We start from the raw sequence: 13782 nt of genomic DNA, 5'->3' as shown, positions 1-13782 counted from the left end.
CTAAAAGACCACCAGTGCAGACATCCAGTAGACCCCTAAGATACACAGGTCTAGAGCTCAGGGAGAACAATGTCGACACAGGAATCATCTGCGTTTAGATGGCTTCTGAAGCCATAAGAAGGGCTGATATGACCAAGAGAGAATAAACCTAACCATGAGTAACATACACATTTAAGAATGAGCAGGGGGGCCTGGGTGACTCAGTTGGTTGAGCATCCGACTTCGGCTCAGGTCATGATCTCACAGTTCGTGAGTTCGAGCCCCACTTCAGGCTCTGTGCTGACAGCTCAGAGTCTGAAGCCTGCTTCGGATTCTGTCTCCCTCTCTCTCTGCACCCCCCCTACTCGAGTGCTGTCTCTCAAAAATAAATAAAAACATTAAAAAACTAAAAAAAAAAAAAAAAAAAAAAAAAAGAATGAGCAGAGTGCCAGAGGAGGGGAGCGAGGGCATGGGGAGTTACTATTTAATAACAGAGTTCTGTTTGGAATGATGAAAAGTTCTGGAGATGGATGGTGGTGATGGTAGCACAACCATGTGAATGGACTTAAGGCCACAGAACTGTACACCTAAAAGTGGTTAAAACGATACATTTTATGTTCTGTGTATTTTACCACAATTTTTAAAAAAAGAACAAGGGGATACTTTCATGTTTTGCTAATGAAAAATCAGGACAAATAGTAAAGGGAGTAGGAGAGAAATCACTAGAGGAACAGGGGCAGGGCAAGGGAGACAGAACAAGAAGGGCCAAAGAGGTTGGCAGAAAACCTAAAGTTTCGATCTAGAAGCTAAGGCCAGCACTGCGGGGAGGAAGTGTTCAAGTGCACTGAATGCTTCAGAGAATTCAGTCAGATAAAGTCAGAAAAGAACCCACTGGTTTCAGCAACATGGAGGTAAACCTTGAAGAGGGTATTGGCAGGGGAAGGCAATGAGGAGAAGGATGGAGAGAGAATGGGTAGAAAAGAGAGCCCCAAATGCAGACAATAAGTGTGACTATTAAGGGAAGGAGTAGTGGCTAAAAAGACAAGTAATTGATGCTTTTAAAAATTGTGTGTGTTAAAATATCATCATGTGTAATCAGCAAAACAATTATTTCAGAGGAAAAATGACTATTAATAATCTCAAACATACCTGCAGTGTATAGGTTATGGGACTTTCATGCTACTTGTGGGTTAGAAAGGATAACTTAAGTTATTCTCTTCAGTTTATGGGTGGTAAAGCTGAGTCACAGAAAAGTTTCTCAAAGAAAATAGACAAGGAATTGAAGTTTATCAAATAAATATCTTCACTGATTTTTGTTTAATGTAGAAAAGTACGATGCACTGTGTTAAGAAAACAATTTTACCATAATAGCCACATGTTGGAAAAGTCTAAAATTTTAAGGCTACTGGTATGTCAATTTTGGTACATATCCAATGGAAGATGCTTCACACTCCAGTTACATCCTCAAGATGCTGAAGTCAGTCTTCTGGATTGGTGCATTGAGGGCTGCACTAATACTGAGACCCAGGACCAGTCTGGTGTCCATGGGATCAATAATCCCATCATCCCACAGCCTGATAAAAGAACAAAGCAAAAGTTATTAGGAATCTACCACCAAACTACCATTTATATAATTTATGCCCAGAAATGCTGAGGTTTTTCTTCAGGTACCATGGGGATCTACCAATGAGTTTCTGGGTACTACATTCTCACAACTGAAATTACATTCTTCCCAAAGAAAAATGACAGGACTTTGATCCCAGGCCCTCAAAGAATGTCAGAGTGAGCTATGGTTTTGGGAACTGCTTCCAGAAACCACAAAATAATCCTTGATTTTCAAATACTTTTACTTATTTCAGGAAAATGTTTCCTGTTCTTCTGCCCACATAAATATACAAGTTGATGTGTTCCTGTTATTAATATGGAGAGACACATGAACCCAGGTAATGATCTCAAACCAAAGTCTCTACTGGAAAAGGTGTACTCCCCCAAATTCCCAAACTTTTAAGAAACTACAAAACCGACTGAATAGACTTCACTATTTTATTAAAGTATCTTCAGTGTAAGTTCTTTGTCTTTTGCTACAATAGGAAAGTAAGTAATAGCTTTAAGCTGCTTTCAAAAGAAACTCTAAAGTACAAATCTGCTTTTCACTGACAACCTCAGTTTTACAAAAAAGATGAATGAGAAATACTGTTTTTTAAAGGTCATTAGTAGGTGGCTGTTTGGCTTTCTTTAAACAAACTGCTTTCAGTATCTAGACAATAGCATCAATTATTAAACCATACTTAGATCGACAGACCATGAATCAAATCTTTGCTCATAAAACATTCATAATGGGGACCCTGAAGTAGCAACAGCCAGTAAGAAGAGGCCACTCCTGTCATGTGTAACCAGGTCAGTTGATTACACCCCCTTCTGACGCCAACAGCAGAATAACGCAGCAAGCACAGCGAAGCCAGGCCTGCTTCGTGATGGTCATTAACAAGAGTGCTCCAGGTAAAAGGCCCTAATCAAATGCCTGAAGAAGTTCTGATTATAAAAAGAACTGAGCAGAAGAAACTGGCATGCTGCACACGTAACAATGAAGGACTGAGAGAAACACAGAACGTCATTATCCGCGGTAGCAGATAATGAAAGAGGTCTCTGAAAAGACAGAGCCAACCATGGTAGAGCCAAAACAGACCGCACAAGTTTACTGGTAGGCTGAGATTCATGAAATCCAAGGAAGGTGCCATGAACTGGCTTGAAAATCCTTTCATCTTGTAAAGAAAACTGCTGACTCCATGCCACCAAATGTTTTAACAGAAAGGCCTAAGCATCTATGAATTAACAACAACAACAAAAAAACACCTTAGTGTTTTTTGATATTTGTTTCCAGAGATAAATACATCTGGGCCATTTGCTCCCCTGCCCTGAATACAGCCTATTAAAATAATAGTACTAATGTAAGTATGAAAACAATAAACGATTCCGTCTTTCTCAAGAGATGACTTAGCCAGGGCTGAAAAACAAATGAATGGCTCACACGAGATACGTTATTTTTCAAAGTTTAATATTTCAACTGTCCTTGTGCATTTCACTCAAAATCTGATGTAGAAACAAAAACAAACAAGAAACTGTATGTGAGCCAATTGCACCAATTGCAATTGGTGCAAGGAATAACCTTGCACCAATAGGAATAAACCTAACCAAAGATGTAAAAGATCTGTATGCTGAAAACTATAGAAAGCTTATGCAGGAAATTGAAGAAGATATAAAGAAATGGAAAAACATTCTGTGCTCATGGGTTGGAAGAATAAATATTGTCAAAATGTCAATACTACCCAAAGCTATCTACACATTCAATGCAATCCCAATCAAAATTGCACCAGCATTCTTCTCGAAGCTAGAACAAGCAATCCTAAAATTCATATGGAACCACAAAAGGCCCCGAATAGCCAAAGTAATTTTGAAGAAGAAGACCAAAGCAGGAGGCATCACAATCCCAGACTTTAGCCTCTACTACAAAGCTGTAATCATCAAGACAGCATGGTATTGGCACAAAAACAGACACATAGACCAATGGAATAGAATAGAAACCCCAGAACTAGACCCACAAACGTATGGCCAACTAATCTTTGACAAAGCAGGAAAGAACATCCAATGGAAAAAAGACAGTCTCTTTAACAAATGGTGCTGGGAGAACTGGACAGCAACATGCAGAAGGTTGAAACTAGACCACTTTCTCACACCATTCACAAAAATAAACTCAAAATGGATAAAGGACCTGAATGTGAGACAGGAAACCATCAAAACCCTAGAGGAGAAAACAGGAAAAGACCTCTATGACCTCAGCCACAGCAATTTCTTACTCGACACATCCCCAAAGGCAAGGGAATTAAAAGCAAAAATGAGTTATTGGGACCTCATGAAGATAAAAAGCTTCTGCACAGCAAAGGAAACAATCAACAAAACTAAAAGGCAACCAACGGAACGGGAAAAGATATTTGCAAATGACATATCGGACAAAGGGCTAGTATCCAAAATCTATAAAGAGCTCACCAAACTCCACACCCGAAAAACAAATAATCCAGTGAAGAAATGGGCAGAAAACATGAATAGACACTTCTCTCAAGAAGACATCCAGGTGGCCAGCAAGCATATGAAAAGATGCTCAGTGTCGCTCCTCATCAGGGAAATACAAATCAAAACCACACTCAGATATCACCTCACGCCAGTCAGAGTGGCCAAAATGAACAAATCAGGAGACTACAGATGCTGGAGAGGATGTGGAGAAACGGGAACCCTCTTGCACTGTTGGTGGGAATGCAAATTGGTGCAGCCGCTCTGGAAAACAGTTTGGAGGTTCCTCCAAAAATTAAAAATAGACCTACCCTATGACCCAGAAGTAGCACTGCTAGGAATTTACCCAAAGGATACAGGAGTGCTGATGGAGAGGGGCACTTGTACCCCAATGTTTATAGTAGCACTCTCAACAATAGCCAAATTATGGAAAGAGCCTAAATGTCCATCAACTGATGAATGGATAAAGAAATTGTGGTTTATATACACAATGGAATACTACGTGGCAATGAGAAAGAATGAAATATGGCCTTTTGTAGCAACATGGATAGAACTGGAGAGGGTTATGCTAAGTGAAATAAGCCATACAGAGAAAGACAGATACCATATGTTTTCACTCTTATGTGGATCCTGAGAAACTTAACAGGAACCCATGGGGGAGGAAAAGGAAAAAAAAAAAAAAAAAAGAGGTTAGAGTGGGAGAAAGCCAAAGCATAAGAGACTGTTAAAAACTGAGAACAAACTGAGGGCTGATGGGAGGTGGGAGGGAGGAGAGGGTGGGTGATGGGTATTGAGGAGGGCACCTGTTGGGATGAGCACTGGGTGTTGTATGGAAACCAATTTGACAATAAATTTCATATATTAAAAAAAAAAAAAACTGTATGTGAGCTTACCATTTACTCTTTTCTTTTAAATCTTTTTTTAGGGTTTTCTATTTCCTCTTTGCTTCTACTGGCTACTATCTAAGTCTGTTTAAGTGATGGTAACAAGAACATGTTTATGTCTCAAAGACTATAAAATATTTTCATCTTAATTAAATGAATCAATGACCCACAACAAAATAGCCCTGCAAATCAGCTTACAAAAATACATATTAACAAGAAGAGAAATAGGCTTTTTAAAAATGCCAAATGGTACCATTTTCATTCCGAAAGTAATTATATGCTCTTGAAAATAAGTATGTTCAGCCTCTGTACCCAAAGTGCCAGGAGCAGTACCCGCCACGAAAGATGTGCTGATGACTGAAACGGATTCTAATTTTTTTCTTTTCTCCTTCCTCTCCAGTTTGCCTTCCCCAGTAAATGACACAAATCACACCATAACCTAATTTTAAAAGACACAAATAGTTATTTTCTTTATTCCATATGCCCAAGGGATAAAAGGAAGATATGAAGCTTAGATTATTCTTCAGAATGAAGAACATTAAAGTTGCTGAAAACAGAGGTCTGAATGCACACACGGCAGCAAGTCTGCAGCCCAGGCAGGCCACGATGATTTATGACCTCATTAAAGGCTGTAAGAAACAAACAGAACCAAGAGTTGCAATGGTGTGTGAGGTGATTACTTGGTGCTGACACGCAGACCCTGGCTGTGAGTAATCACCTCCTCAGTGCACAAGCACACTCGTTATCAAGTGCCAAAACGTGTTCAACAGTTCAACCAAAGTCATCTTTAAAATAGGAGTAAAAACAAAATAAAGACAGGGGCATGGCAGGAATCCACGTATTTAAGCAAAAACTATAAAAGAACGAATTCCTGAAAATGATACAGCCAGGATTATAACTCTTAACTTTTTAGCCCCTGCAGGCCCAGACACCTCATTTAGAAGTGGGAGAAGGAAGGGGGCGCCTGGGTGGCTCAGTCGGTTAAGTGCCGACTTCGGATCAGGTCATGATCTTGCAGTTCACAGTGAGTTGAAGTCCTGTGTCAGGTCTGTGCTGACAGCTTAGAGCCTGGAGACTGCCTCTGATCCTGTGTCTCTCCTCTCTCTCTGCCTCTTCCCTTTTCATGTGTTCTCTCTCTCTCAAAAATAAAATAAACACTAAAAAAAAGGCGTGGGGGGGGGGTGGTGGTGGAAAGAATGGTGGAGAGTTGTGGAATCAGACCAATGGTAATGGTCCATAGCCCAGCCTGGGAGAAGGGGTGGGATTTCTGCAGCAGGTACTCCCATTATAGAGACAATAATACAAAATTATGTGCGGCCAAAAGTTGTTTTCTGGTTCCTACCAAGGCCAGACCAACCCAACTGCCTGTATCTCTGTAAAGCTGCTGCCCTTACAGCCCAGACGCACCCACCAGGAGGTATCAGAAGGTACTTTTTCCCTGGCTCCCACCTTGCACTGGAATAGTAAGGGTTTCCTTCCTCTTCAAACTTCTTAATGATTGGCTCTTTTAAAGCTGCTTCATCCGCACTGGAGAACTGAAAGAAAAGGGACCATGAATGAATCCACTGTACTAAAGCAACAGATCCACTCAAGAGAACCTCAAGAAAAAAGGGGTGACCGTTTCTTAAGTAATAATGTCACAACCACCATCTGCACAGTGACATATATAGATGACAAGTGATACTTTAGCACACATGATCTCACCTGAGACATGAGTGCCAAACTGGTCCACCATTACATCTCACTTGTCAGAGACAACTTCCTGAGGCGGTTTAGTGTAAGGTTCAAAACCAAGGGGATCGCAGGGCACCTGAGTGGTTTAGTTGGTTGAGCATCTAACTCTTGATTTTGGCTCAGGTTGTGATTTCATGGTTTGTGAGATCGAGCCCTGCAATGTGCTCCACGCTGACAGTGCGGATCCTGCTTGGGATTCTCTCTCTCTCTTTGTCCCTCCCCTGCCCTCCCCGCCCCTCAAAATAAGTAAACTTGAAAAACAAAAACAAACCCAAGGGGATAGAGTATTCTAGCAGGGCCTAACAACGGATGTGAATTATACAAAATGTAACAAAAGGGCAATTTTACATTTAGCAGCTTCTGTTGGACATGGACCAGTAGGAGATTGTTGTGGGTTTTTTTGGGTTTTTTTTTTGTTTTTTGAAACAGAGAGTGGTGGGTATAGGCAGAGAGGAGGGGAGAGAATCCCAAGGAAGCTCCACACTGTCGGCACAGAGCCCAGAGTGGGACTCCATCTCACAACCATGAGATCAAGACCTCAGCCGAAATCAAGACTCGTATGCTTAATCAACCGAGCCACCCAGGTGCCCCGTAGGGGATTTTCATTCAAAACAGCCAAATTTAAAACAATTTTAAAGTTTAAATGGGTGAAATATCAATCACCACTTGAATAAACCCAAATAGCTGAGAGATATTTTCCTCTAATTAAAAATTTAATGGCTTGCCCACCAGTATTGCCAGAAACAAGCGATAATTAATTCAGTTGCAAAAATCTTTATGCAAACCAATTTTGAAACCCTGGAAAGTGTTTTCAACTTAAAAAGTATTTCACACCAAAACAAATGACTTATTTCAAATAAATCCAACCTTCTTTTATGTACTTTCATAGTTTAGTATCACTTATATGTCAAGAATTTGGGGAGAGAACCACTAAAATCCTATACTTACCTTTCATACATAAGAATAAATGAATTCATATATTTGTATATCAATCAAAGAACAACTACTTAATAAAAGACTACCATACTGGGCTAGGGTTAAAGATAGGTCTTTAAAATATCAGGTAGAATTTCACACCTCTGATGCCTAACACACAAACACACAACAAACACAAGAGTAAACCTCTCATTTCACTTGGATACTCATCAGTACGGAAATGAAAAGGAAACTTCAGTTTAAGTCTGCAGAATTCCTGCTGCTTGCAAAAGACAACTGAGGATGTGAAGCATGAGTAGGATGCATTCAGGGAGGCAGGAGCCACCCCTCATGCTTATCTTATCCCCATTCCACAAGCTAGGCAGTTGACCAGATGATCCTAACTGGCAGGAATGAGAACCTTAGAAGGCAGGGCCTCCTCCATGTTATGCCCTGTTATGATAAAACAGGTCAAGTAAACAGTTCCAAGAACATGCATCAATCATTTTAAGGTTCGGGGCTTATGCAAAGTAGTAGTATAACTAATAAAAACTAATGCACAACTTCAGAAGAATCTCTGAGACACAAAAAAAGAATCCATTCTCACAACAACTGTTTGCAAAGAAGAATTTGCCTTAATAAATTATTCTGTTGTTCACTCAACCCTCAGATTATAAGCTGTCTGCCCCCAGACTGTCAGCTACTCAAGGGGCAAGAATCTCACATTTTCTCCAAGTCATGTAAACCTTCTAAGGTGCTTGAGCACTCTGTACCCTGTGGAGTACGCAGCCAGTACCTTTTGTGTGATGTTGCTGTCAAGACCTAAAAAACAATCGCTTAAAAGTACCTACTATTAACATTTAGAAAACTAAAAGCAGCCACTTGCTGATGTGCCTTTCATCAAGGTTCCAGCGACCTTTCCATTTTTCATTTATATGTGCACAGTATAATAATGTTACTCAATTCTCAATTAAAGGACCGGGCCCTCCCACTCAAGGACAATCTAAGAGAGAAACTGGAAAAAACAAAATTCTGCTGCTTTAGGTCATAAAATCAAAGAAGTAAATCGCATTTATTTAAATCTCACTAACTGCAAATGACTAAGAACCTAAGATCCTTATGCCTCAGACCAGTGTCTGAGTTTCTCGAGTATTTTCTTGGAAATTCTGAAAAATTACAACAAGCAACCTCCAATAAAGTAGCTCTAACAAGAGAGACAGAGCATATGGAAGTCCAAATTGCTGACAGTCAGCATCTTCTAAGTGAAGCCAGGCCCTAACCCGCGAACACTGAGAGGTTCTGGGCGCGCTGCTCCCTGGCTCAGCCAAACCCAGAGACACAGAAGAAACAGCATTTACTTGTTTCCCTTCACGTGCTCTTTGGTCCTTTGCTACTGTGGCCAACACATTGGCTGCCTGCTCTCCTCCCATCACTGAGACACGAGCGTTTGGCCACAGGTAGAGGAATCTTGGGCTGTAGGGGGGGGAAGAAAAATGATCAAATTAATTCACTGTACAACACAGAGGTTTTCACAGGCCTGTGATTACCTCCTAAATTAGTGGCTCTTCATTCCAGCTGTGTATTCCAAGGGCATTTTTTTAAAAAAATCACGCTTGGAACCTACCCCAGACGAATCTCCAGAGGTGTGTACTGAGTGTAGTTGGGTTTTTAAGTTCTCCACATGATTCTGATGTCTGTTTTGATAAATTTTATTTATCCATTTCATGTCAATTTACTGGACATAAAAATATTCAAAATATCCCCTTATTACATGTGCTTATGTCCTGTTTTCCATTCCCAATATAAAGTCTTTTTGCTTTATTTTTTAGTTTTACTAGGAGACGATCAAATTTGTTAACCTTTTTAAACAAACAAGTCTGGGCTTTCCTGATTCTTTTATCTTTACGATGTTTGCTCTTTATTGTGTCCTGTTTTCTATTTTCTTGTGTTTAATAAGCTGTTCTTCTTCACAGTTCTTGAGCTGGCAGCCTGGCTCAGTGATTTTCGGCCTGACTTTCTTTTCCAGTCTACGTATATTTACATCTAGTACACACCTTCCTCAAAGCAAGACCTTAGCTGCATCACATAAATTATGACATATGGTATTTTCATTATGAGCCATCGCAAAATATTTCCTGATTCCCATTGTGGATTTCTTCCAAGTAGCACGTTTAGTCTTAAATTTCATTTCACTCCTCCAGATGATACAAATTACGGTATAACTGATCAAAATGTGTGAATGCCATTCTATGTTTCAAATAAACCTGTAACAAACTGACCATTTATAAATATACTTGAAGTGTGATTCTTTCTTCAGAGAAAACCATGACAATCACCTACCTATATGCTCTGCCACACATCCCATAGTTTCCAGCCCCATAAGATCCCCCAATGATGACAGTTATCTTAGGCACATTGGCACAGGCTACAGCAGCCACCATCTTGGCACCATCCTTGGCAATTCCTTCCGCCTCATAGTCTCTACCAACCATAAATCCTAAGGGAAAGAACAGAAAAAGAGCCTCTGGATGTAATGGAATTTATGTGCAGAAGTCAAATCCAACATCTTGTCAAACTGTATTTTACTACAAAGCCTCTCACTGTAACAAAATATTTACATGTGAAATATACACCCCCAAAAAGTTTGCTTAAAAAGATAAAATAAGGGGCACCTGGGTGGCTCAGTCGGGTAAGTGTCCAACTTTGGCTCAGGTCATGATCTCGTGGTTCGGGGGTTTGAGCCTCACGTCAGGCTCTGTGCTGACAGCTCAGAACCTGGAGCCTGCTTCGGATTCTGTGTCTCCCCCTCTCTCTGCCCCTCCCTCACTCACACTCTCTCTCTCTCTCAAAAATAAATAAACATTAAAAAAATTTTTTTTTAAAAGATAAAATAAAACTGCTCTAATCAGTTCTAAAATTTTCCCTAAAATGGTTCATCTGGATGCACACACAGCTCTCAAACAAGATCAGGATGCCAGGAGTTTACCGTCAAAAATTCTCCCCAAACAGCAGTCGGTGATGAAGGACTGTGACACAGCAAGCTCAGGACGAAATGCTGTAGCAAGCCGAACTACAAGGGCTTCCATATTTCCTGACCTGGTTTAATATATAAACTGTTCCTTCTGAAACACTGCTTTAAAATTTGGATGAAATAAAAAGATAGATGTTTCAAAGATGGTAAGAGCCCCCCACCAATGACTCAATAGCATGGTGGAAGAATTTTTCACAGCAACTACAGCATTCCTGTGCTTCCTCAAGCTCCTGGCCGTGGGAGACTGCTCTGCAGCTGCACTGGGCCCTCCAGGCCTTGGGCTCCTTCCTGCTCACCTCACAAAACCCAAGCCAGGCTTCATGCGTCTCCCTCCCCAGCCGTCCACTCACTTGCCTAACTGGCTGTCACTGTTTTTGTTTTGCAAGTCCCCGGTAATCAAGTCATCCGATTCCATTCAGTTTTTATGGGACAGCTGTCCAAGCTGCAGACACAGCGGTACCGACAGGACAGCCCTCAATCTTGCCAGGCACACTGTGCTTCCCTGGGACCCCTGTGAACAGGGCCCTCTCAATAGCTCAGAGCACCTCTTCCTGCCTTGTCTTGATTTCCTGAAATATTCCACAGTAGCTAGCTCAAATATCAGCTACCTTCAAGCTCTCATCCCTCACCCAGCACCCCACCGCTTTTCTATTCCCTGGAGATGATTTTGCCTTCAAAAATAGGATTCCAAGGGGTGCATGGGTGGCTCAGTCAGTTAAGTGTTTGACTCTTGGTTTTGGCTCAGGTAACGATCTCACAGTTCATGAGTTTAAGCCCCACATCAGGCTCTTAGGTGATAGCACAGAGCCTGCCTGGGATTCTCTGTCTCCCTTTCTCTCTGCCCCTCCCCTGTTCACTATTTTTCTCTCTCTCAAAATAAATACCATAAACATTAAAAAAAAAAAAAAAAAAAAAGATTGTGCCACCTCAATTGTCTTTCTCCTAATCCTTCCCAGCATAAAAAACAACATAATCATGTTCCCTTCCTTCCTCTCCTCTCATCTCTTTGGAAAAAAATCAGAGTTCCTCAAAGACTGTCCCTGAGCCCTCTTGTCTTCTTTCGGGGGTGTTCTCATCTCTTCCCACAGTCTTAAATAACATCTACATATTCTGAGGATGCCTATATTTTTATATGCAGCCAACACACGTCCTCTGTGTTCAAGATTTTTTGAACTGCTAAGACGCCTGAGTGGCTCAGTCGGTTAAGCATCAGACTTCAGCTCAGGTCATGATCTCGTGGTCCACGGGTTTGGACCCCATACCGGGCTCTGTGCTGACAGCTCAGAGCCTGGAGCTTGCTTCAGATTCTGTGTCTCCCTCTTTCTCTGCCCCTCCCCACTCACACTCTGTCTCTCAAAAATAAATAAATGTTAAAAAAATATTTAATAATAATAAAAATAGGTTTATTCAACTGCCTTTTGTATGTGTATCTCCATGGATGTCACACAGGACTGTCAAATGCAAGATTGCAAAATCAAACACAACCTCTGCACTCTGCGCCCAACCCAACCAAAAAACCAAAGAACAGAAATGTAGGTGTAACTTCCAAGAACAAGGTTTAACTTACTGGTGGTTAATAAACATCGAATTATTAGAAACAAGGTCCCCTGAAGCTTCAGAATTCTTTTTATCTGCCCTTCCACAAGGTTTGCCACAAAGTGCTCTCTCAGGCTGCTGTTGGGACATAACGCCTCTCAAAATCCATCTAATCAACTATCATAAACTTAAGGGAAGCACCAGATCAAGATGTTTTTGCACCAGGACTGTTTAATGCCCTGCTGACTAGCAGGAGCCAAACTCCTTTTTCTTGTGAAGGCTCACCTGATTCTAATGACTAAGAACCCTCCTTCCTTTGAGCTCGAGACAGCCAGGGATCATTTTGAAGACAGGAGGAGTGGGGAGCTTTCAGCTAACCACCATATCTAAGTGCCCCCTATAGGTTAGGCACTGTTCCACAAACAAGATAAATAACAGAGAATTGTAGGAAAAAGGACTCTACAACCACAGAAGACCTTAAAAATCATTTCATCCACCCTATTAAGATCGTCTATGAAACATGAAATCCAGAGAGGGGATACTGATCTTACCATTCTTTGGAGTCCAAACTCAAATCCTCAGACTATTGTTCAGGATGTACATACACCTTTTCTAGTATGTCACTTCAGGTAGAATTAACCACACAATAAAAGATGAGGAAAAGGAAGGAGCATAGCATGTGCTTGAAATCCTTTATGGAAAACAAAGTGCTAGGAAAGAGATGATGGGTCAGACAACACTCTCTGGTAGTGAGATCAGTATTTCTGGGAGAGAATAGAGCCCTGCCGGGGCGGGGGAGGAAGGGGCGTAGGTATGCGCGTGTAGGAGTAAAGGGAGGCCCTCTGACTGTGATACATGTAACTGAGAAACTGCTTTATCCAAATAGGGATAAACATCTCATTTTAGATTCATGAAGTGTTAACCCTTGAAGAGACTCTACAAAAGAGTATTCAGTTGAACTTTTTGCTATAATGGAAGTGCTCTATGTCTACACTGCCCAATATCTGAGTCCTACTGGACAGTTAATCTCTGGAATAATGCAACAAAACTGATTAAGCTATTTTCTTACCGGTAATGTTTTGAAGGAACAGCAGAGGAATATTCCTTTGGCAGCATAACTGGATGAAGTGAGCCCCCTATAAGCAAATGAGGTAATCTTTTTAAAGGGGGGTGAACAAATCTGTAGCCATCATGCATCCTACAAACACCATACCTGGGTCAGCGGTAGGAAAGTGTACCCTGTGCTTGGCTAGTTTGACCTTACAGTAACACTAACAACAATACTCCCGTGTGGACCCACGGCCAATGGGACATCGACTATGGTTTGTACTACATTTGTTTGCAGTCATGTGTGTGATCACTGGCTCACAGCTGTAGGGATGAAGTCAAATCACTAACATTCTAAACAGCAAGTGAAACTCAAAAAACTAGAAATGCTTGTCAGTGGGAATTCCTGAGCCTCACTATAATTCCTTAGTTTTCCACTTTAAAAGAAAACAGAGGGGCGCCTGGGTGGCTCAGTCAGTTAACTGCCCAACTCTTGATTTCAGCTCAGGTCATGATCTCATGGTTTGTGAGATGGGGCCCCAGGATGGGCTCTGTGCTGGGAGTGAAGGGCCTGCTTGGGAATCTCTCTCT

At 41.2% G+C, this 13782-nt stretch overlaps 1 protein-coding gene across 1 annotated transcript in view; it reads right to left on the bottom strand.

Moving 5' to 3' along the window:
* Window positions 1–393: 393 nt before the first annotated feature.
* MCCC2 (methylcrotonyl-CoA carboxylase subunit 2) overlaps window positions 394–13782 on the bottom strand; it is a 71751-nt gene continuing 58362 nt past the window's right edge. Inside the window, exons 13-17 of the mRNA XM_042988022.1 lie at window positions 13214–13280; window positions 9918–10074; window positions 8936–9050; window positions 6378–6463; window positions 394–1553 (exon numbers count right to left, since the gene is read on the bottom strand). Of these exons, the coding sequence (XP_042843956.1) occupies window positions 1436–1553; window positions 6378–6463; window positions 8936–9050; window positions 9918–10074; window positions 13214–13280 (543 nt within the window). The 3' untranslated portion in view covers window positions 394–1435. The remainder of the gene's footprint in view (window positions 1554–6377; window positions 6464–8935; window positions 9051–9917; window positions 10075–13213; window positions 13281–13782) is intronic.

Source organism: Panthera tigris, chromosome A1, assembly GCF_018350195.1.
Source record: "Panthera tigris isolate Pti1 chromosome A1, P.tigris_Pti1_mat1.1, whole genome shotgun sequence".
Classification (NCBI taxonomy): domain Eukaryota; kingdom Metazoa; phylum Chordata; class Mammalia; order Carnivora; family Felidae; genus Panthera; species Panthera tigris.
This window is presented reverse-complemented; position numbering and strand designations above follow the sequence as displayed.